At 39.3% G+C, this 23381-nt stretch overlaps 2 protein-coding genes across 3 annotated transcripts in view; one reads left to right on the top strand and one right to left on the bottom strand.

Moving 5' to 3' along the window:
• Window positions 1-19911, bottom strand: part of HPS5 (HPS5 biogenesis of lysosomal organelles complex 2 subunit 2) — a 37401-nt gene extending 17490 nt beyond the window's left edge. The window contains exons 1-10 of one of the 2 annotated variants that reach the window (XM_090263388.1): window positions 19840-19911; window positions 13535-13698; window positions 11540-11650; window positions 11304-11368; window positions 10664-10856; window positions 9208-9341; window positions 6063-6275; window positions 5673-5744; window positions 1960-2048; window positions 405-583 (exon numbers count right to left, since the gene is read on the bottom strand). In XM_090263388.1, the coding sequence (XP_090119514.1) occupies window positions 405-583; window positions 1960-2048; window positions 5673-5744; window positions 6063-6275; window positions 9208-9341; window positions 10664-10856; window positions 11304-11368; window positions 11540-11650; window positions 13535-13642 (1164 nt within the window). In that variant the 5' untranslated portion in view covers window positions 13643-13698; window positions 19840-19911. Of the gene's footprint in view, window positions 1-404; window positions 584-1959; window positions 2049-5672; window positions 5745-6062; window positions 6276-9207; window positions 9342-10663; window positions 10857-11303; window positions 11369-11539; window positions 11651-13534; window positions 13699-19732 lie in introns of both variants that reach the window. The other variant, XM_090263384.1, reaches the window with a different exon arrangement.
• Window positions 19912-20007: 96 nt separating this feature from the next.
• GTF2H1 (general transcription factor IIH subunit 1) overlaps window positions 20008-23381 on the top strand; it is a 35232-nt gene continuing 31858 nt past the window's right edge. The window contains exon 1 of the mRNA XM_090263375.1: window positions 20008-20449. The gene's annotated coding sequence lies outside the window, so the exon portion shown is untranslated. The remainder of the gene's footprint in view (window positions 20450-23381) is intronic.

Below are 23381 nucleotides of genomic sequence, written 5' to 3'. Positions count from 1 at the left end.
CAAGACATTGAAAGAGGTCTAACATAGAACATAAAACCTCAGAAGTGCTTTCAAAAAGGCTTAACAAGCTAGAGAAAGACTTAATGAGAATTTCCTTAGGAATTAAAAAATTAATTAGGGATTACTGTATGCACAATCATCCCGCTTAAAACAGGGTCTGAAAGTCAAATAAATTTGTGGGTAAACTTGTTTGTTTATTGTTGTTCTTTTTGATGGAAAGTATGCTCTTTTTCTTACCCTCCACCCACCTCTAGATTTATTTGTCATGCTTCCTTGGAAATGCATTGCTGCTTTATTCTGTAGGTCATATAGAAAAGGCTAGTAAAACCAAACAATTTTAAATCATAATCTTGCAAGCTAGGATAGCTTTAACAACCCAGATGAACATGTAAGCTCTGACTCACTCTGCCTGCAATGACAGAATTTTGGAAAAGACAGCAAGTGCGAGCAGCCAGGCTCCATAGGCCTCTCCTTAGCAGGCGTTCCACACAACGGTCCACAGATAAGAGGAAAAGATGTGAGATTTTCCCACTTAGGTGCAAACAGAACAGTTCATTCTTGCAGACAGCCACATCCTGAATATCTACAAAAACCACAGGGGTGAACACACAGACGTTAAGCAAATATTCCTTTTCCATTTTTACAAGGAATGAAATTATTCTAATAAATGCATGTTTGTCTTGATTGAACTTCATCTTTTCATAGTTGCATTTCGACAAAGGAATCATATTTTAGACACTAATCTAAAAAGAACAAGAATAAAAGATAAACAGAAACACATCTCTCAGATCTAAAATTCTATGTTTAAAATGCTATTTTCTGTGAAAAAGATTTGGGACTTTAAAAGAGGGCACTCTACATTAGAGACCAGACTGTGACACTTTGAGAGTTAAAATTTAATGTCAATGAATGGATTTTAACATAGTATGTAAATTAACAAACAGTTTATGGAAAAACAGAACATCATGAAAGTACTTAAAGGTAGGGTATCATGAAACGACTTTAAAAACTAGTTTTGATACCACTTATATGTGGAATCTAAAAAGACAGTCTCAGAAACAGCAGAAGGGTGATGGCGATTTCCAGGGACTGGGGATTTGGGGAATTTGTATATGCTAGTCAAAGGATACACATGTGCAATTAGAAGAGGAATAAATACTAGAGATCTAATACACAGCGTTGTGATTATAATCAACAATACAGTATTATACACTTCAAAGTTGCTAAGAGACTAGACCTTAAATGTTCTCACCACAGAAAGCGGTAATCATATTGAAATACATAAAAGTATCAAATCAACACTTTGTATATCCTTAATCTTATTCAATGTATATGTCAATTTTAAAAAGTCCCAAAAATAAAAACAAACTAATTTTCATGGGACACCCTTAGAGTAGTTAATCAACAAGGAATTAATGTTGATCAGATCAGTAAACAGTTTCTATGTTTTCACAAAGCAGAAAATGACCCAGAATTCAACCCTGAGCAGCAATGTTAAAAAAGCTGGATTTCCTCTATTTCTGGATTTAACTAGAAGAATGCAGTAATTGATTTACTCTGTCTAAGCCATATACAATGGCTGTTGGTCCCACACACGCTTTTTGAACCCCAAACTCTTGAGAAACAACACAGATGTTAAAGCAAGATTTGTAATAGGATTAAAGATTCAGGGGAAAATATTCACCCATTCAGTCCTTAGCAGCAATTACTAATACTTAAGAATAAATAAAAACTCTCGAAGTTTAAAAAGCATGAAAAATAAGTAACTAAACACAAATTCACAAATGCATGCTTGTGAGCTACCTTACAATGGGAAACATCTATGATGTTGATGTTTGAAAGAAATGTCACATCATTTTATTTTTCTACATTTTACACCACTAGAGAATCCTCCTATAATAATTCAATCTTTCACAAGCATGAGATTATAAGTTACATAAGAAAGAAAAATATAATTACCTTTGACTTCACTCCAAAGAAGAACTTGAACATTCTGAGGAATGAAAATATAAATCCCTCTTTCTGTCCAGGTCAACATGCAATGCTCACTACAAGAAAAAAAGGAGTCAGAGAATTCTATTTTGCTCACATACAGAAGTTTATAATTCCCTTTATTCAGACCCTGACATTAGCTATCAAAATAAAATCAGCCTGTACAAAGAAAATCAGCCAGTCAAGCCCTAAAATCTTTATGTCTATTAACATATCAATAAAAACAAACAAAAAAACACATTATATGATGACAAACCTGGGGGATATATACATGTGTGTGTGTATATATATATATATATATATATATATACACACACACACACACACACATATATATATATGCTAAATATCTTCTAGAAAAAGAAAAGGCTGGTATCTTTCCTAATGTTTGTTAAAGCTAATTAATTTCCCATGTGGTATGACAAGCATACATTTAAAACAAAGAGTAAACATAATGTCTCATCACCAATCATTGCCACTTTTGGGATGGTAATATTTTGACATCCTTAGTTGTGTGTGAGCAAGGAAAGGAGCTTTATTAAAGACTCTACTTAATTATTTAACCTTGTAGCAACTCATTAAGACTCTCTTTCATTTAAAAAAAAAAAAAGAACCCTGGCTGGTGTGGCTCAATATATTGAGTGCCACCCTGCAAACCAAAAGGCTGCTGGTTCAATTCTCAGTCAGGGCACATGTCTGGGTTGCAGGCCAGGTCCCAGGTTGCGAGCGTGAGAGAGGCAACTGATCAATGTTTCTTTTCCTCTCTTTCTCCCTCCCTTCCCCTCTCCCTAAAAATAAATAAATAAGATCTTTAAAAAACAAAACAAAACCATACCAACAAAACATGCAGAAACATGAAAACATATGCCCAAGGCCATTGAGCAAAAGAGTCAGAATTTATACCAAAACCATCTGGCTTCAAAACCTAGACTTTTTTCTCTCTGCTTCACAAAACCTACTTCTTCCCCCAGTTATCCTCACTAACCCATCCACTGTTATCTGGAATCCTGATTATCCCACTTAACTGCATTCTCAGAAAGCCATAGATTTCCTAACTGCCAAAGCCAATGCCGCTTCCTCGTTTCCCTTCTTGATCCCCAAGCAGGAGCCACCTCGCTGGCTGTTCCTTCCTCCCTAAATATCATCTCCCTGAACTCTGGGACACTGCACTTTCCCCATCCTCCTTCCTTTCCAGTTCCAGCCCTGATACTCTTCATCCCTTTCTACACTCCTTTGCTCATCTCTCTCTCTTATTCTCTCAAGGCTGCTACTATTTTTTATAGACCACTGGTAATCTCTGCTTCTTGTCCCTCACCAGGGCAGTCCCCAACTTAAAAGTCACCTCTCACGGACCAGCAGAAGTTGTACTCACCTCTGAACCCCTCTCCGAGGGCTCACAGCAATTGCTTTTCCTCCTCTACCCAACCCATCTCTTGTCAAACCTGCACACATGGCACTTAGTCATGTACTACACTGTCATGCTCATTTTGTTACTGTTGTTAAAACTTTTTGTAGAAATAAACCACATGTGTCCAACAAAATATACGTAATCTTGAGAACAGAGACTTTTTTAATGCACCCAAGAATACGAAAAATGGTACCATGTAGCAATAAAACTAAGAGTGATATTTAACACAAATATTAAACATTTTGCTAATATAAGACCAGATCATGTGACAAAGTAATCTTTGTCACAGAGATGGAAGATATGGTCAGAATCCTAGTCCAAATAAAGTAAAATTGGAAGGATTCCTTCAGGAGCCAAGGGAGAAAAATGAGAGGCCAGAGGATCTCTGAGTAAAGAGATACAGGATCATGATTTTGATACTGAACTTGATATTCAGCTTGGAAGGATTCCTTAGGAATAGCAACGTAGATTAGACTGGGGAGAGGGGTGGGGAATAGATAAGAGGTGATACTTTGTAATTTATATATCCCTTATCCCGTTATCCCTTCACTGATAACAACACACTGGGACACAAGCCTGACAGCATTGTTTAAGAAGGGAAAGTGATATCAGTGTACCTAAAAAGAAATAAAAGTATGTAAGTCTGCTTTTTTATGGGATCTGTGGGTGTAACAGTAAAGGTTATCAGAGACACAACTGTATTAAGTAGGAAGTAATAAACAGAAACAAAAGCTCTCCTACTTGTGGTTTCTCAAACAAATCTTTGTTGAATTCTTTAATTTAGGTATTATCTGAGAGGCTTTTCTGTGCCTAGCAATGTACCCACAGTAAAGGAGCTGACACCCTAGGGGTGATGAAGGAATAACATGTTGTGACAACAACAGTGCACAGGAATAAGTACCCAGTCTAAGCCGCATTAGGAGTCAGCAAGGGCTTCAAAGTGGCATTAATTATTGCTTATGTTGAAGAGTAGGCAGAGCCAGATCATGAAGGGCTTTGCTTGCTATGGCAGAAAATGTAATGGGAGCTTTAAATAGCTTTAACTTAAGGAATAATAACTCTACCAGGAGAAGCAAGCAGACTATGGCCTCTCCATGAGAAAACATACTTTGGGGTAAGGGAATTCCCCACAAATCACACTACAGTCCACAAATATTTATTAAGTGTCTATATATGCCAGGCACTATACCAAGCACTGAGAATAAAACTAAATAAAATAGACATGGTGCCCTTGTGGAGTTTACAGTCTAGGAGTAAGGTAGGCATAAATACTGCATGAATATGTAATTTTAAACTGTAGTAAGTGCTATAAAGTTTTTAGTATGTTTTATCTAGTTATGGGGGAAAAAAATAGCTTTCTTCCTCCAATAACTTTCAGTATGCATTGCAGACTTATTGAAGTGTTATACTATTTACAATTTACTTTTAAATACTTCAGTTTAGATGGTGAGACATATAGACACATTAGTTAGGGGCAATTAGTTAACATTTCAAGTGTTTTTTAAAAAATGACATTCTAAGAGCAGTGAGCCTTTGAAAAAACCCAATCATTCTCTGAATCTGCATTAGAGATATTATGCATTAGCCTAAGGGATATAAGAAATAATTTTCCATTGTTGAAATAAGTAGAGCCCCAGACACATGGATTGGCTAGAACTCATACTGGCACCCTGACACTTGCAGAACAAGGTGTAAGGACTGGCAAGACCAGCAGCCGACACCCTTTACTGGCACTCTGTGTTGCCACTTAATAGTGGACTTTTGCATCTAATCCAACTGGAAGAACTAACTGAACCCTGATATTAAATATGGCCAGTTGAATCTACCTCAGGCAGATCCTCCATGCAAGATACGAGTACCTGAAGGACAGAGAGCCGTGATTTCACCATGGTTACAAGAGCAAGTCCTACAACTACTTTTGTCTCTGCCTGCTAGGAAACAGCAGACTTCAGACTGAAACTAGCTTTCACTGTTTACATTCCACCAGGTAGGGGAGGTTACGAACGAACAAGTACCTATACCTCTCAACTCTGTCAGAAGTTCCCTGGCAATTATAAACTATCCAATTAGTTTAGGTCAGTTCAAAATAGAAAACAAAGTATACTTCTATGATCTTCTCATTCCTCTTATATAAAGACCACTTCACATAACACAGTCATCTCCTAATTTTCTAGAAAAAATTTAATACAAAAACAATCTTAAAAAGATGAAACAAAGAGAAAAGGGTGTGTGTGTGTGTGTGTGTGTGTAAGGATCAAAGGGAGAAACTTACCTAAGATGCAAAAGTTTGGGGAAAGACAAAGACTGGGAGGATCCAATTGAATGATCATACTGAGGCTCTGATCTAGTAAGTAAATACATCTGTTAATGATTTCATCACAACATAAAAGTATATGCTTTTCCCTATATAGGAAATTTTTTACCTTCTAACAAGCCCAAAAGCCTAACTGCATGTGCCCTTCTTCATTTCGCTTTAAATCATATGAAAGATAATTGATGGGAGACTTTTTGGTTTGTCTGAATCTTTTAATAAAAATCCTACTTCACTCTTAAAAAGCGTAATAAAATCTTTAATGCATATAGAATATCAGAGACTTCAACCCAGCCCTTCCATGTAAATTCCTCAAATACTCCCTACCGGCCATACCAATCATTATCTTACCTTAGAGTAATCACAGGGAGAGGTGGCGATGAGAGGAGTTTCTTAAACTGATGTGTACTCATAACTTCCCCATCAAAGTTCACTTCCCACATCCTGGAGCCAGGGCGAGCACAATATATTAGGGGTTGCTGACCTGCAGAACATCTTCCAGGAAAGAAACAAGCTCCATATTCTCCATCTCTCTCCTTGTTTCCAATTTTCCAAAATTTTTCTCTAATACCCAAAAAGGAAGAGAAAGTATGTTTACCTATAAAAAAAGTCAAAAACAATGGCACTACAAATCAGCATGGCCATAGTAACTCCACCCACAAAGTCCTCTCTCTATTCATATTACCAATATACTACCGACAGAATAATGGAACGAAAAGGTCGAAACAGGATTCTCACTCTGCTTTGCCCCTAACTATTTCCGTGACAGGAAGCAAACCATTTCACATTAGTTCATTAGCCACAGAATAAGGGATCAGAATTAATGTGAAGGTTCAAATCAAAAAATGAGTGCTACCAAACAATTTCACACGACTATAAATCCTAATTGCTTCCCAAATTACCTTCTCCAGCCACTCCATGGAACAGCTAATTTCTCTCTCCAGCTCTGTCTCCAAGCCACTTTTCCTGCCACAAACACCCAATAAACAACTCCGCACTGTTTCCTCAAAAATGCTAAGTCCTTCTGAAACTGTACCTTGGAACAGCTAGATATATAGAAGAGCTTAGCACACTGCCTGGGAACATGGAAAGTGATAATGATGAGGATGTCTCTTCCTAAAAACTCCCTTTCTTACTCTTCATGACTTAGCTCCATCATTCTTCCTCTGAGATGTCCCTGACTCCCATAAGTTGAATTACATGCTTCCCATGCTATGTTTTCATAGCACTGTCCACATTATATATAGCAATTGTATCTATTTGAACAGATTAAGACAAAGGCCATTTGAAAACAATATGTGACATGCGCAAGGTTGAGTACTTCATATACATTATCTTAGTTAATCCTGAAAACTATCTCTACATCCTGGAAGGAAAACTGATATTTGGCAAGGTTTAAAAAGTGGCAGAGCCAACACTGGCTGGTGTGGCTCAGTGGATTGACCGCCTGCCTGCAAACCAAAAAGTCATGGGCTTGAGTCCTAGTCAGAGCAATGCCTGAGTTGCAGCCCAGGTTTCCCAGTTTGGGACATGTGAGAAGCAACCAATCGATGTATCTCTTGCACACTGATGTTTCTCTCCCTCTCTTTTTCCCTCCCTTCCCCTCTCCCTAAAAAGTAAATAAATAAAACCTTTAAAAAAAATTAAAAAGAAAGAAAAAAAAAACCAAACCCTAATAGGATGTTTTCAGCTCAGTATTCTAACCACTTATTACAATTACAGCCAAATTTCTGAATTGGGCCATCTGGTCAACTTAAAAACCTACAGATGAGAAATAGTTAAGAACTTTGGGAAACCAACAAATATTTTAGCAAAAGCTCAAGGGTGGAGTTAATGGCCAAAAGGTCCAATGCCAAAGGATGTATTAGAGGTAAATGAGGTAACAGGTAGGGCACAGAATCAATATAGAAAGATTCTAACCTCTTCCCGCTAGGCCTAGGCTTTCTGATCTACAAACATGAAAGGGTGACACTAGATGATCTCCAGTTTTGGAAATCTAACTTCATCACTGAACTATAATCAGAAATAACTCAGAAGTAAGTGCATTATTCTGCCTTCTAACCACATGTAAACTGACCATTGGTATCTCAAAGCCTAGCCTCTCTGCTGTCTAGCTGGGTTCTCTGATACCAGACACCTGCCACCTGCTATAACTGGCATCCTTCCCATGTGCCTTTCTCATCCAAAGGGAAAAAAAAGTACATCTCTCCTCATCCTTTCCTCTACCATCCCTGACAGTCAGCACACATTTCTTCAAACTTTCTGGAATAGCCTCGTGCTTTCTTGAGTGGCCATCTCCTGAGATGCATGAACCCAATAAAATGAAGACTTTACAAGCCTGGAGAGTTCTAAGGGAATTTATTTCCAAACCCTGATTTGCTATCTGTACACTTTCTTAAAATGACCTGAGAACCCACTGACTTAATTAGTGTGACATTTAAAGCTGTCGCTGCAGTGCTCTCAGTTTAACAACCTTATCTCCCACAACTCTCCTAATCAAGCCAGCTTGGCAGGTTCTAGAATATGCTGATGTCTTTCTCACTTTCCCTCCACAGGGCTATTCCTTCCTGCTAGAATATCACCCCTGTACCTCTTCCTCCAAACTTTACCTACCAAAAAATCCTCATCAAAATTCCTAAAGCTGGCTAATGGATTCACAGGCGTTCATTATAGGTTTCCTTCTTCTTTTGTGTATGTTCAAAATTCTTCCAAAAATATTTTCAAAAGAGGGAAGGAACATGGGGTATGGGGAAGCCAGTGAAAATTTCCCTGCAGTGAGACTAGCTAAGAAACTTCAGCACAGTGATACATAATATTTATTTAAGACATTTCCTGTTCTGTTCTGGTTATTTCACAGCTGCCTCTAATACACTCCTTTGCCATTCATTGGGCCTTTGGCTCTACCCTTGAAATTTTGAATATTAGCCAGGTTCACAATTTCTTTATTATTTTTCACCTAATTTTACCCTTTAGTAAAATTTCATTACATACACAACAAATTTAGCCCTCGCTGGTGTGGTTCAGTGGATTGAGTGCTGGCCTGAGGACCTAAAGGGTAACCAGTGCGCTTCCTGGTCAGGTCACATGCCTAGGTTGCAGGCCAGGTCCCCAGTTGGTGGCATGCAAGAGGCAACTGATCTATGTTTCTCTCACACATGTTTTTCTCCCTCCTTTCCCCTCTCTCTAAACAAATGAATACACAAGAAATTTAAACAACAAATTCAATTATGTAAGACTTCCTAATTCCCCACATTAAAAGAGGCCTTTGTTTGGACTCCCTTCATGGCACTTAGACCATGTTTCACATAGAGTTAATAAAATTTTATATTAGTCATCCACTGGGTTATCTCAGCATCCCCTATCTCTTCTCTACTCTCTAACATCAGCCTGCACATCAGCTGCATAATTATATTGGGGATTTTGGGCTATGTGAATTCTAAGCCCCTTCCAGTTCTAAAATTCTGTATATCCTGTGGCTCATGGTTGGTCAATATACCTCTCAGTGTCACACAAGAAGGATCGAGTGAGTGAAGATATAAGTAGTCTTCCATCCAAATAATCTAACTGGACAACACAGGAGTCAACTGTTGTTATTGTCTGAACAGGAAACATCACAAAGGCAGCAGCTGCCTAAAAGGGGTGTGACAAGGAAGTAAAGTTTATGTATCATTACATATACATATAATCTCCTTCTCTTTACCTTTTAAATGAAAATACCTTGGATAGCAAAATAAAAACTTTTATGCCCTGGCTGGTGTGGTTCAATGAATTGGGCGCCGGCCTGTGAACCAAAGGGTCGCCGGTTCGATTCCCAGTCAGGGCACATGCCTGTGTTGTAGGCCAGGTCCCCAGCTGGGGGTGTGCGAGAGGCAACCAACTGATATATCACCTGCACATTGATGTTTCTCTCCCCTTTTCTCCCTCCTTTCCCCTCTCTCTAAAAATAAATAAAAACATTGGGCAGAGGGGGACTTTTAATGGACCCAAAATTTAATTTGTCTGTTGGGATATCAAAGTTATATGAAATAATTTGGTACACAGCTGCAGAAGTGAATGCTTAAGGCTCTATTTGTGATGATCTAATTCTAGAGGTTGGAATAAAAACGATGAAGCAAGTTTTCAAACACGTAAGGAAATTTTTCACCTGTACAAAGTACTCCTCCCTTTGGAAAGCGAATTAGGGCTATACTATGTGTCAGGCTCTAATTGTATTTTGAATCAAAACTATAAGAAATCAAGAGATAACTTCGATGGTTCATCATGACCAAACAAGATTTGTTAATTAAAATAAAGCAACAGTAGTTAGATATCCTCTTTTCTGTCAGGCTCCTACACAGAAATAAGCCAATGAAAGACAAGTTCCCCACTTCCAATATAATAATCACCTTTGGAGGGGGAGAGGCAGTGCAAAGCTGGCCTAATGACAGAATGGAGCATTCTGGTACGGTAACCTGAGACGCAACCCTTCTGTTCCAACAGTAACTGTGATGGGAAACCTGGCATCCCGCACAGCTGAGCACAATCCAGGCAGTGCCTTTAAGATTCCACTCACAGTAACACCATCCTCAGAGAAAATATAACTAGACTCAAGAATTTCTTCTCCCCTTACAAAGGAGCCTGGGCAATTAGTGCCACTTCTGTTTGGCATTTTATTTACACAACTAATAAATAGGCATCTTTCTCGATAGCCTAGTATTAAAGAATGCTTTATTTAAGTTAGCCATACAGGTGGATTATGGAGTGCTACAACAAACAAAGTATAAACTACTAAAGTTAGTTCACAGAACCCATTCTGCAACAGCATCAAATGAGTTTCTTCAAAATTAATATTCTAGGCTCTAGATCAGTCCCCCAAGAAATTTAGTAGATAAAATTGTGTCCTTTATTTGAAATTCTGTGTGACAATACCTTTTATCTCACTCACATACACAAAGAACTGGACTGGTTCTCACCTTTGCTTGTTTAGAAGTGTTGAGTTTGACGGCTGTAACTTTCCCCATATGATCACCTACAAAAACCCTAAGAATTGCTGTATCCCAACAGAGAGCTGTAACTCTTCGGCCTTTGTGTTCTGAAGAAACGTAAATTCGTTCTGGTTTCCCACGACGCTCTTGATTTAATTCCCAAACAACTACAAGACCTTGACTGCAAGAATTGGGTCACAGAAGCAAATTTTGGCAGCGGTGAAAAGGGTATAATTGCATCACAGTATCAACTACATTAAATATATATATAAACTTATCCTTCAAAAACAGGAAATACAAAGTCAAGGTACTCATTTCCTTAAATTAGTTCCCCAATCCACCACAACAGAATTTAGATGTTCTGAATTATCTGTTACCTTTCTCTTTTAAGGGCACTGAAATGTTGTTGCCTCATATTAGCATTTTCCACAAACATTAGGGTGGCCAACTGTCCATCCTGGTTTGCTGGGGACCGAGAGTTTTCCCAGGACACAGGACTTTCAGTGCTAAAACCTGGGACAGTCCTAGGCTAATCAGGATGGTTGGTCACCCTAACAAACACACAGCTACATTTGTTAATTTAAAATGCATTGGGACAAGATCAGATAGTTTTAAAACAGTTTCTTACCTGGTAGCTACAGCAACATAATCATCATCATGTGAACAACAGGCAACCTGAGAAATTGCACCTTCCTAGAGCACAGAAAGAAAAATTTTAGGCAGTGTCCCCAAAATGGTATTTTCTTCCTTTTGAATCTCAAGGTTTACATTTTTCTTTTATCCCAAAGATTACTTATAATGGAGAAATTGGCCTTTATGAGATACTCCAAATGGTATATAAAACAGGTCTACCCTTAATCTTACCCTGTGTGAAAGAAAAAGCCTGTGCTTCCAGCCTTCTTTTTGAATGAGGTTGAGACCTCCTCCTGAACTGCCCAAAGCCAACCATTTCCGAGACACAGCTATGCTCGTGCACTGAAAACATGTAAAGAGACAAGCGTGAGATCAGTCATTGAATCAAATAAATTACCCACTGGGAAAAAATACTGAGGATCTGTGTACCAGGCTCCTCCCCCACCCGCTGCCCAGCTGGACACGACATAATGGCACTCAGGCTCTCATTCTTTTATACTGAAAGATACGGAAGGAATATTTTGGCTTTAAACTGTTAACTGAATCTCAAAGAGGATGTATAGGTTCAATTATATAAATGAGTAATCTTCACTTGGCCAAAGCCAGTTACTAAACCATTAATCTCTTGTGTAATTTAGCTTGGTCATTCCAATGCTGACCACAATGATGGAGGACCAAGTAAGTCTCTAGGAGATAAAACAACCACTTTAATCATTTGCTCAATTAAATAATTGCTCATTTATATAATCAGCACAAAACACCCAAAGCTTTTAAAGCAAGTGAGACTAGAGAGGACACAGATGAAGGTCACTGTATCATGTCTCACTACACCCTCAACCTGACAATTCCTCTCCTTATCCACCAGAAAGAGCAGTGGCCATGCTGTGCCCCTGTGGTAAAAATTGTTAATTGGCTGACAGACAGACATTCCCAACCCTCTTTAACCTTGCTGCTTTCCACCACAGAAGCTAGAAAACCTAAATATTCACTTACTCAGTTTCTCTTGAAGTTATAGGGAGCCACGTGGCTCAAATTCAGCTAATAAAACTAAGACGATGGGGCTTCTTGGATAGCTCTACCTTCCCAGATAAAAGGCAGGGTCTAAAAAGAAGAAAGCCTTTACCTTTGGTCCCCTTTTTCTTTCTTGAGACACTAATGGACACACCAAGATTGGAGCCAGGGCACTTATCTTGCAACTAGGACTAAAACCCAATATATGGATGGTGACAGAACAGGATGATGGAGGGCCTGGGTCCTCAGGGATATCACCGGGCCGCACACCAAAGCCAGAAACACGAGCCTCCAACAAGGTTAATAACACCTTTAATGCTTAAAGCCATAATTGGTAAGGTATTATATAACTTGCAGCTAAAAAAATGTCTGATATCGACCCCCATAATTGTTGCTCATATTAGTTTGCCTGTTACTTCCTATTCTCCCTTTGCTCAGAGGCTAGAATAGTACTTTGGGTGACAGCAAAAGTGTAAAAATAAAATTATTTTTAAATTGGTTGTGACACTTGTTCTTCCCTATGTCATTCCTGAGTCTATCAAAAGAACTCAGGATTTGAGGGACGCACAAAGAGATAGTAACTTTTGTCACAAAGCTAGTAACTTTTGCTCTGTTCTTAAATAGAGTGTCCATAAAACTTCTTGTTTTAGAATGAGCTTGGTTTAACAGCAGAGGTTCATGTTGCTCAAATGCAATGTTGCTCAAAATTCATCTATACTATTTTATCTTCAATCAAATACATTACTTTCTGAGAGAGGACAGAAAAATTACCAAGAGGGAAAAAAATCAGCAATCAATATTATGGTTTCCAAGGAAAAGAGAATTCAAGAATTCAAATAATAAATCAAGAAAGAGCTATGGCCCTGGGTGGTGTGGCTCAGTGGACTGCATGCTGCCCTGCGAACCAAAAGTTTGCCGGTTCAATTCTCAGTCAGGGCACGTGTCTGGGTTGCAGGCCTGGTCCCTGGTTGGGGACCAGGTTGATGTTTCTCTTTCTCCCTACCTACCCTTCTCTATAAAAATAAATAACTTCTTAAAAAAAAAAAGTTATGAACATGTTACTTCTATGTAAGGCATTACTAGCACAGGTAATACCCAAGGTTCCATAAACCATAAAGAACTAAAGAGCAGGGGGAACATGTAACAAAGAGCGTATATATATGAATTTGAATGGGAATATGAATATGAAACTGTTAGAAGGATCAAGAAATTCACCTTTAGACGACTAGAGTCCAGCCTCAGGGCTGAAAGTAATGGATCCAGAGATTCAAATTCTGCAAGAACATGGGTGTAGGACTCTGGTATCACTGGTACGAAAGTCATTTAGCTGGAAAGTTGAAACTGTGTTGAGTGATAGGCACAGTATTCCTGAAATACACCTGCAAAAATATAATTTAAGAAGCTCACTGCTCATTCAACATGCATTTAATGAGTAGGTGGAGAATATAGGGAAACGTGAGAAAGGGACAGGTTCTCTACTCTGTAGGTGTTCAGAATCTAGACTGAAAGAAAACACGCATAGGTAACATGCAAACATCAGCTTGTACCGCATCATTCCCTTACTCTCAGCCCCCCAGAGAATCAAGTCCAGATTCTCCAAGCCCTCCATAATCCTATCCCACTCTATTTATCTAACAGTGTGATAAGTAGAATGGGCACTGCAGGGTTTAAGAGGAAATTGGTCAAGCTCCTCTATGGTAAAATAGCAACCCCAGCTGCATTTCTTTAAGTTATAAATCTTCTCCTGTCTTTAAGTGTCTCTCATTAAAGGTCAATTTTCTGTAAAGACCCCTAACTATAAACCTTTATCAGCAAATTCAATGGTTATCAGCCAACAATTTAATACTGCTTAAAAGGAATAGATCTCTGGATCTTTCTCCTGCCTATCAGGGCCTCAATAAGTATCTGTTGAATGAATGAATGCACCTACTAAGTGAGAAGTAAGGTGCATGTAATTAGAACTTGAAGAGGAATAAGAGCTTCAATAAGAGACCTAATAAGGTACAGGCTAGTGTGGCTTGGTGGATTGAGCACTGGCCTGCAAACCAAAGAATCACCAGTTTGATTCCCACTCCAGGCACATGCCTGGGTTGCAGGCCACGTCCCCAGGTTGTGGGTGCGCAAGAGGGAACCACACATTGATCTTTCTCCTCCTCTCTTTCTCCCTCCCTTCCTCTATCTCTAAAAATAAATAAAATCTTAAAAAAAGAAAGAGAGACCTGATAGGAATGTAGCAAATGCCAAATATCCAATGAAGACTTAGTAAACTAACACAGGAGTTAACTGTTCAACAACTCTCAAGTACCCATTTTTGTCAAATTACACCAATGTCCAAAAAAGGAAATAAAACTTAAGAAAATTCTAGCCATTAATTTTAACTTTTCTCAATCCTTTCTTACTGGCCAAATTTTTCTTAAAAAAGCAAATACTACAAAAAAATTCAGAAATAACTACTTACACTTGTTTTTAATTTATACTTTGTGTTTTAACAGAAACACGTGTCATTCATTCATTTACTCAAGAAATGTGTACCTAGCACCAACTATGTGCCAGGCATTGTTCTGGGTTCCAGAGATAACAAAGGACAAAATAAAAGTCCTAACACTCATGGAGCATTAACTTCTAGTGGCAAAATACATACAGGCTTAAGATATTGGGTTGGCCAAAAAGTTCATTTGGTTTTTCCCATAAGACACTGGGTTGGCCAAAAAGTTCACTTGGTTTTCTTAGTAGTGCTTAGTGATCTTTAACTTCATTCGAAATAATTTTGTTATTATATTATGACAGCTGTCATATCAGCATGCATTTAAAAAAACATCTAAATTGGTGTTTTTGTGTAGCCATTTTAAATTGAAGATGGAAGAAAATAAGTGAGATTTTCAGCTTATTATGCCTTATTATTTCAAGAAAGGCAAAAACGTAATAAATGCAAAAACAGATTTGTGCAGTGTACGGAGAAGGTACTGTGACTGATGGAATGTGTCAAAAGTGGTTTGTGAAGTTTTGTGCTGGAGATTTTTTGCTGGATGATGCTCCACAGTCGGGTAGACCAGTTGAAGTTGATAGTGATCAAATCAAGACATTAACTGAGAACAACCAATGTTATACCACAGAGATAGCCAACATACTCAAAATACCCAAATCGATAAAGTAATTGGTGAAAATGAAAAATGTGTCCTTATTTTATCAAAAAAGCCATAGACTTTTTGGCCAACCCAATATTTTTATTGCATATATATAATATAGTCTTATTTTCTAGTATCGAATATATGCCAGTAATATTGTTCTTACTGCAACTTGACCTCTGCAAGAATAAAGTTCTGAAAAAAGAAAAATCTTTAGGCATACTTCAGAGACCTTGCAGGTTTGGTTCACAATAAAGTGAATGAAGTAATAAAAGGAGTCATAATCTTTTTGCTGGTGGAAGGAAGGTCTTGCCTTCAATTTGTTTAAAAATAAAAAAAGTAACATCTGTGGAGCACAATAAAGCAAAGTGCAATAAAATGAGGTATGCCTGTACTTAAAATATTTGAAAATTCCTGACCTAAGAAAAAAATCTCATTTTTTTCACTCATTCATTTTACTGAGTATCTAGTAAAATATGAGGCACAGTGGAAACAAGACAAATAAAATACTACCACAAATCAATAACTTTAAATTCAAGTAGGGAAAAAAAGACCACACACACACACACACACACACACACACACACACACCCCAAGAAAAACATAAGCAAAGTGCTATTTTGGAACTTAAAGGACAGAGATCACATTGAGTTCAAAGAAACCATTGAAAACTTCCTAAGGGAAGATGCACTGAAGCTGAGTAGGCTTTTATCAGAAGAAAAAGGGTGAGGGCAACAGGGTGGGCAGCAGTAAGCTAATATAGAGGACATATTTGGAGAATACAAGTTTAATCTTTGGTTGAAACATAGAATTCTAGCAATGGAATAATTAAAGGTAAAGTTGTAATAGTAATTCAAGCACAAGTTACAAAACACTGAATCTCAAACCAATGACCCTGAACAAATTTTAATTTGGTAGGCAACAGAAAGGTACTCAAGATTTAGGGCTGGGTGACCACGTAATTCCTGTGAAGTCCAGTGGGCAGATACATGAGAATAAGGGTGGGTGGTGAGCAGGTAAAGATAAGGCATTTTCAATCACTAAAGAAACCTGGTGCAAAGGAAAAACTCTCTTTGACTTTCTGACCAGGAGAAACTCAAAACAGATTTGTAGGTACTAGTTAAGAGAGTCTTCAAAATGAAAGAAACTGAAGATACAAGAAAAAGCTAAAACCACAGTACAAAGTCCTAAAGAAGAAAGAAAGGAATGACATCAAGACCACACTGTCTATCTCTTCCACTTGTGACCTTAAAACAAACTCTGAAGTTGGTAAGTCATTTGGCCTTGATCTCAGTGAAAATGTCCTGGAAGTTATGATTTAATGGAGTAAAAAACCCAGTTTGTTCTTAAGATTTAATAGAGATAAGAATGGAAAAGAAACAGAATAAGCAATGTCAATTCTCAAGAGATGTTGCTGGGTGATAATGTTAAGCCAACTCCGAATTTATACTTTTCCTTGTGCTTACTCTCTCCCTGGGCCCTGGCTGGTTTAGCTCAGTGGATTGAGCGTCGGCCTGCGAGCTAAGTGTCGCTGGTTCGATCTTCCAGTCAGGGTACATCAGAGAAGGAAAACTCTGACTCCAAAAAACCTCCGCTGCCTTGCGGCATACCTCTTCAGGGGAAAGGCTAAGGGAGTAAACCCCGACAGAAAATCCGGAGCCGGAGTCCCTAAGGCGGTTTGACGTTGTAGTCAACACCGGCAACTCCTGCGGCGCACCTGAACCCAAGCTGTATTGACTCCGTCTTTACCTTGGACCCTTCGGCTGCGAAGAGAGGGGGGGTCTGCTGCATGGGCAACAGCAGACCCTCCATATCACCCTGCCCAGGCTCTGTAGCTTCAGCTTCACTGGAGAGGACACTCCAGCGTCATCACAAGATGTCGATTCAACACGGGAGGAGACAGATACCGTGTCACTCCCGAGTTGGACTGCACAGCCATTCTCGGCGGTGCAGATAGACTCTTAAGAAGCTACACCATCGTCTCTCGAGACGGACGGCTGCCGACGACGACTCTCTCCCTCAAATGACTCCTTTCCCTCCACATCTACTTAGCCAAATGCACCCAGCCTTCCAGGCCCAATAAAAGTCCCACTTCCCAAAATTCTCAAGGTGGAGGAAGACTCAAAGGTAGTTCAGTGCATTTATCATATATCCACCTAATTCAGAAATTAGTTTTACCCTGGATCCCTGAAAATTTTCAGCAGTGGAAAGGAAGTGCTTCCTCTGTTGAAGCTTCCCATTCCACTTCACAGCTCTCAGGTCCTTTTCTTATTTCATTTTTTTAATTGATTTTAAAAAGAGGGGAGGGGGGAAGGAGGGAGGGAACAGGGGAGAGGGAGAGAGACATATATTTATTGTTCCACTTTTATGCATTCATTGGTTGCTTCCTGTATATGCCCTGACCAGGGGCCAAACACACAACTTTGGGGTATGGGGACAACACTCTAAAACCAACTAAGCTATGCAGCCAGGGCCATAAGGTCTTTTTAAAATACTAGGTTTGTAAGCTGATCACTTAGAGCTTTTATTAAGTATTCCTAACTGTGGATTCTACAGCTTAAGGCAGTGGTTCTCAACCTTCCTAATGCTGCGACCCTTTAATACAGTTCCTCATGTTGTGGTGACCCCCAACCATAAAATTATTTTCGTTGCTACTTTATAACTGTAATTTTGCTACTGTTATGAATCGTAATGTAAATATCTGATATGCAGGATGTATTTTCATTGTTATAAATTGAACATAATTAAAGCATAGTTATTAATCACAAACACAATATGTAATTATATATGTGTTTTCCGATGGTCTTAGGCGACCCCTGTGAAAGGGTCGTTTGACCCCCAAAGGGGTCGCGACCCACAGGTTGAGAACCGCTGGTTTAAGGGAATAAGTTTACTCCTTCCAAACCAACCCTTCAGTATTTGAAGTGTTAACAGGTCTAAAAATTCAACACTTCCAGTTTTTCAATCATTCTTGACATGACAATATCCCAGTTCCTCTCTGTTCTGGTCAACTTTCTACACAGGCATTTGACCTGAAAATGTGTTGCCTAGAACTGAACATAATACTCCTTAAGAAGCTGGATAACACAGAATAGAGTAGAAACTAACCTCCTTGATCTGGACACTAAATTTCTATATTACTATACTAAAAGAGCACCGTGTGTGTTTTTAAAATGGCCACATCACACTTTGATTCAACAGAGCAAGTAGTCAACTAAAACTCAAAGAAATTTTCACATTAAATAGCCAGTACCTAGAACTCAAATTGAAAGCTATTAATCAAATGTGACAATGGATATAAAAAGTACCTAAAATTTTTAATCTTTGCACAAATAAGAACAGCAGAATGTTCATAATTGTTAAAGTTAGGCTGTGTGTACATGAGGGTGCATAAAATTATCCTATTTTTATCTATGTTTGAAATTTTCCATAACATGTTTTTCAGTATGTACTAAAAAATATCTCTATACAAACCTTCAACAGCTACCCTTCTAACATAATCTATGATATGATCTCTATTTCTCCAGCTTCATCTTCCTCCTTATCCTCTCTCCTATTCTATCCAATTATTCTGAGCTATCTTTTGTTCCTTTCACTCTATAAACTTTCTGTGCTTCCATGATTTTAATATATGCTGTTTCTTGAATCTTCCTCTAACTAACGAAACCCTACCTTCTTGCAAATCTAAGTTTAAATATTTCTTCTGTTAAGTCTGTCGCACCTCCAGCCTAGAAAAAAAGTAAGAAAACAGAAGGTGGTCATAAATGCTCACCAAACTCAATGAAACAAATTCTTAAGGGGTTGGCTTGCCCAAGGTCACAGAGATCTTAAAAGGTAGAGCTGAGACTAGAATCCACTTCTCCATAGTCCAAATCTAATCATCTTTACATTTCCCCGCATTACATGGTTTTAACAACCAAGTAGCAGGATCAAGAAAAGGTTTTCTTATTGCTCTACTACTGTACTTATTTTACTAATGGACCAGTGTTTGCTGCTCACACCAAATACAAATCACAGCATTCTCTTTTCACACGAATCAGCAAAAGAGAAGTAAAAATTAAAGTTATTGTGCTTAGGGAAAGTAGATTAGATCTTTCTACCCAATAAATAATAAGATGAGAACTCTCCACCTCAGAGAAATGGCGACTCACTCATTCATGCATCCAATATGCCTTGTACGCACAGCCGGGCAGTCCCTGCCTACAGGAGAATCTCCCCGTCTAGAGGAACTGCTAACTTTAACTGCAAAACTTTAATATTGTATTAATAAGTCTAGAAGATACGTAACCAGTTTCCAGAGCTAGATCCCAGCTCCACTCCACCATCTCCGCGCCGGTAGTCCCCGATTTCCAGGTGTTTACACCGTCTCTCCTGGCTGGGTACCGGGACACTCACCAAGAACCTAGAGCCACACCCGAGCTTGTCTCCGTTCTTGCTCCTCCCCTCCCCGGCTTACGTTATCCCGGAGTGCCGGGGACAACGCTATTAACGGTACTTCCTCGTCACGTGATGGGTTACGCCCCTGTTGTGCGTGGTCCCTCCCACACAGGCCGCCATCGCAATTACGCTCTCTGCGGCCTGCAGTCCAGCGGGCTGCTGCCGGCAGAAGACAAAGCGTCGGTCGGAAGCGTCGGAGCTCTAAGGGAAAGGGGTGAGCCAGCCAAGATCCCGGGACCCTTCATCGCTTGAAGCCCGCAAGAGGAAATGAAACAGACGGGAATTGGCAGAGAAGGGAGGGAATTAGCGGAAGGTGTCATGGCGGCCTTGCTCTGGGATCACGTGCCCCACAGGCCCGCCTTGGTACTTCCGGTCACGTGCCCTCAGAGTTCTCGCAGCCAGCGATGGAGGCGAGACCCCCCAGTAACAGAGGCGGCAGCGGAGGCGGCGGCCGCAGCAGCTACTGGGCTTCAGCCTCTTCCCGGCAGCATCTCTAAGAAGCGCAGCGGAACTCGATTCGACCTAGCCCACTAACTTATTCCCCGTCCAGGGCTGTAGCTCCCACTTGGTAAGTTTAGACCGAAGAATGGAGATGGGTGGGTAGATGAATTGATGACAGGCCTGGGGGCCGCAGGACGGCGTAGATTCTGCCCCTTTTCCTTGTGTCCGTGCGACCGTCCCTCCTCACAACTCCCAAGCCTGCTGTCTGGGGAGCCCGTTATTCTGAAACGGGGAAGAGGCGACCCTTTATCTACTTGCCTGTAGGAAGCCTACCCCTCTACTGAGAGCAGGGGCCAGGAGATTGACCCAAAGCCAGGATTAGACTTGGCTCCGGAGAATGAAGGACGTGGAGGCTCCTCCCTCGCAAAGGAACCCTTCCCCTTAGAAAATGTGCTGTTGAGTCTTTCGGTTTCTGTAAGAGAAGAAGCTTTCACCTCAGTGCACACTTTTTGCTTCACCTGTCAGTCCGACCGCTCTTAAATCCTTAGCGTGTGTGTTAATCCACACATTCCCTATCCCGGTTTTGGACTGTGCTCAACTTCATCCTCTTAAAAATAGACCACCAACACATGGAAATATACGATTATTGCCCCCAAAGGTGTATCCAGTTGACTCTTAAACGCCCGTTTTAGGGTATGTAAAATTGAAGAGATGAGATGAAAAAAAATTTTTTTGCCCATGAGAAGGCCCTCTTTTAAAAGATAAAAAAAACGAAGTGCTTTGAAATATACCTTGAAGTAAGTATTGACGCCATAAAGGAATGAAACAATTCCTATGAATTCTTACCAGGAATCCTAATATATAAAGCAAAGTCAAAAGTCGAACAAATGAAATGTAAATGTCACAGCAGAAGAGAAGATAACCTCCAGTATCAGGCCTATGGTTTATGGAAGGACTAGGCTTTAGAGGGAACTTTGCACCTTTTAGCAGACCTAAATCCCTCGTTTGGGAAGGAGGCAGAGATAATCTGGGGCTAGTAAACCTGTTTTGCTATCCTTACTAAGCCAACATTTAGCATTGTTAACTGATTGATAGGTGATATTGAGTCTCTCCTAGGTGATATTAAAAACATATGGTAGTGCAAATGTAAAAAAAAAAAATCCATGCAAATGTAAAGACAGCCTTTTAAAATACTAGGAAGATTGATGCCAAGAGAAAGGAATGTTAAAAGTAATGAACGAAATGATCAGCTCCAGTCAGTTATGGCTACTTCCTGTATGTACTGCACCGGAGGCTTATAACTTCTCTACTGGTTTGTCTTTCCACCTTTTAGCCCTGCTTTTCTGTGCTGCTGGGTTTTCCCCCTACCATGAGAATGTTGTCTAGTGTACCTCGCATTTTGACCTCTACCTCATGGATACTGCTGCCAGAGGTGTCTTTGTGCCCTTCCCCCTTTTTTCTTTTTTCTGCTTTCCCTTTCCATTGTCAAACATTCAGTAGGCCCTCATTTCCCCGTTTTGATTACCAATTAATTGCTCTCTCAATTTTGGTATTGTACTCTTTTCAGCATGCAGTATTTATGGGTTAAATAGGAGCAATGCTTTCCTTCTGTCTTGCATTTCTCCGTTGCATTATTTTCCTCCTTCCCCTCCCTCGCACTGTTGTAAGATGTTTTAGAAAGTGCTTGGTCTTAAAATTGCTACATTAGTTAATCCTTCTTAGTAATTTCTTTGTGTGTGTAACTATCTTTAAAACAGTAGTACAGTTTCTTCACTCTTGACATATTTCCAAGATCTTAACACCCTATAATGTTGGATTGTTTAAAAATTTTTAGGTTATCTAATGGCAAGCAGCATTCCAAAACTCCATTTTGTATTCTGGCAGATAGAGCAGCACTTCTTCTAGCAGGTGATGAGGTGTTTATATTTCACTTGTTACTTTTTTTTTCCCCCTGCCCCATTTACCTCTCTGCACATTGGAAAAGGGGATGTAGATAATGGAAATGCATAGATGTGGTAATTTTAAAAATTTGTGCTGAGTAGTTTCAAATTCTTCCTATCCCTGTTTCTTTATAAGCCAGTTACTGGAATTTATGAGGAATGGTACTCTGATCTATGAGTAGGAAGCTCTAGTGCTTCCTGGAATTTAGCCGCAGGTCAGTGTGCAGAGGTTTCTTGTCTTAACAATATTATATCCTTTTAACAACAAAGATCTTAAGTTGGTGCCACAGATATTTCTTGAACTCTTCCTGTACACCAAAATAGTTCCTGGGTGCTGTATTGCACTGAACACAATACTTGCAATTTCTTCCCTTCTTCATGAAGCTTGCGGTCTATCAGGGGAGTCAGACATTAAAAGAATCACTTTAAAAATAAATTAGAGTTGTGGTAAGTGCTATAAAGACAAGAATAGAGACCTTACCTAATAACTTTGAAGCTTAAGAGTAGGAAAAAATGAGTAAAAGTTAGTTAATGGGAAGTAGAATGTACCAAGGCTCAGAGCAAGGCATATACATTTAGCTTTAGGCAAATAGTTATTTAACTTCAAATGAATTAATGCCTTCACAAGAGGATCTTGCTATTTAAAGAAATCTTGTGGCAGATTATTTCATAAAGTAAATAATCTTTTAAGTAAAGCCAGTCTTCATCAAGCCAATTTATTTAAGTGCAACTACACAAATATTTTTTTGTCAATGAAATATTCTGTGGCTTACAGAGGTGTGCTGGGAAGAAGTTCTTGCTACCCAAGGAACCACCTTCAAGAAAAGTCTAGATATCAGAAGTTATTGTACAATACCCCTACTGGTTTATTAAACTGGTCCTAGTACAATTAACAGAGTTGCTATAGATGACCAGGGAAATTTGCCTAGCAAGGGAGCTGTGAGACAATTGACTAGTCACGCCCAATGTTTAATAACTTATCTTGGATTTATTCATAAAGTAACCCCTGAATGGATTTTCACATGAATGGTTTTACATGCTTCATCCAGGGTAGGGCAAAAGTATGTTTACATTGTGAGTACATGAAACACAAAGTTTATTCTTGAATTAGTATTTATT

Source organism: Furipterus horrens, unplaced genomic scaffold (genome assembly GCF_987537825.1).
Source record: "Furipterus horrens unplaced genomic scaffold, mFurHor1.1.pri manual_scaffold_2, whole genome shotgun sequence".
Classification (NCBI taxonomy): domain Eukaryota; kingdom Metazoa; phylum Chordata; class Mammalia; order Chiroptera; family Furipteridae; genus Furipterus; species Furipterus horrens.
Note: the sequence above shows the minus strand (reverse complement) of the source record. Positions and strands in the feature narration are given on the sequence as shown.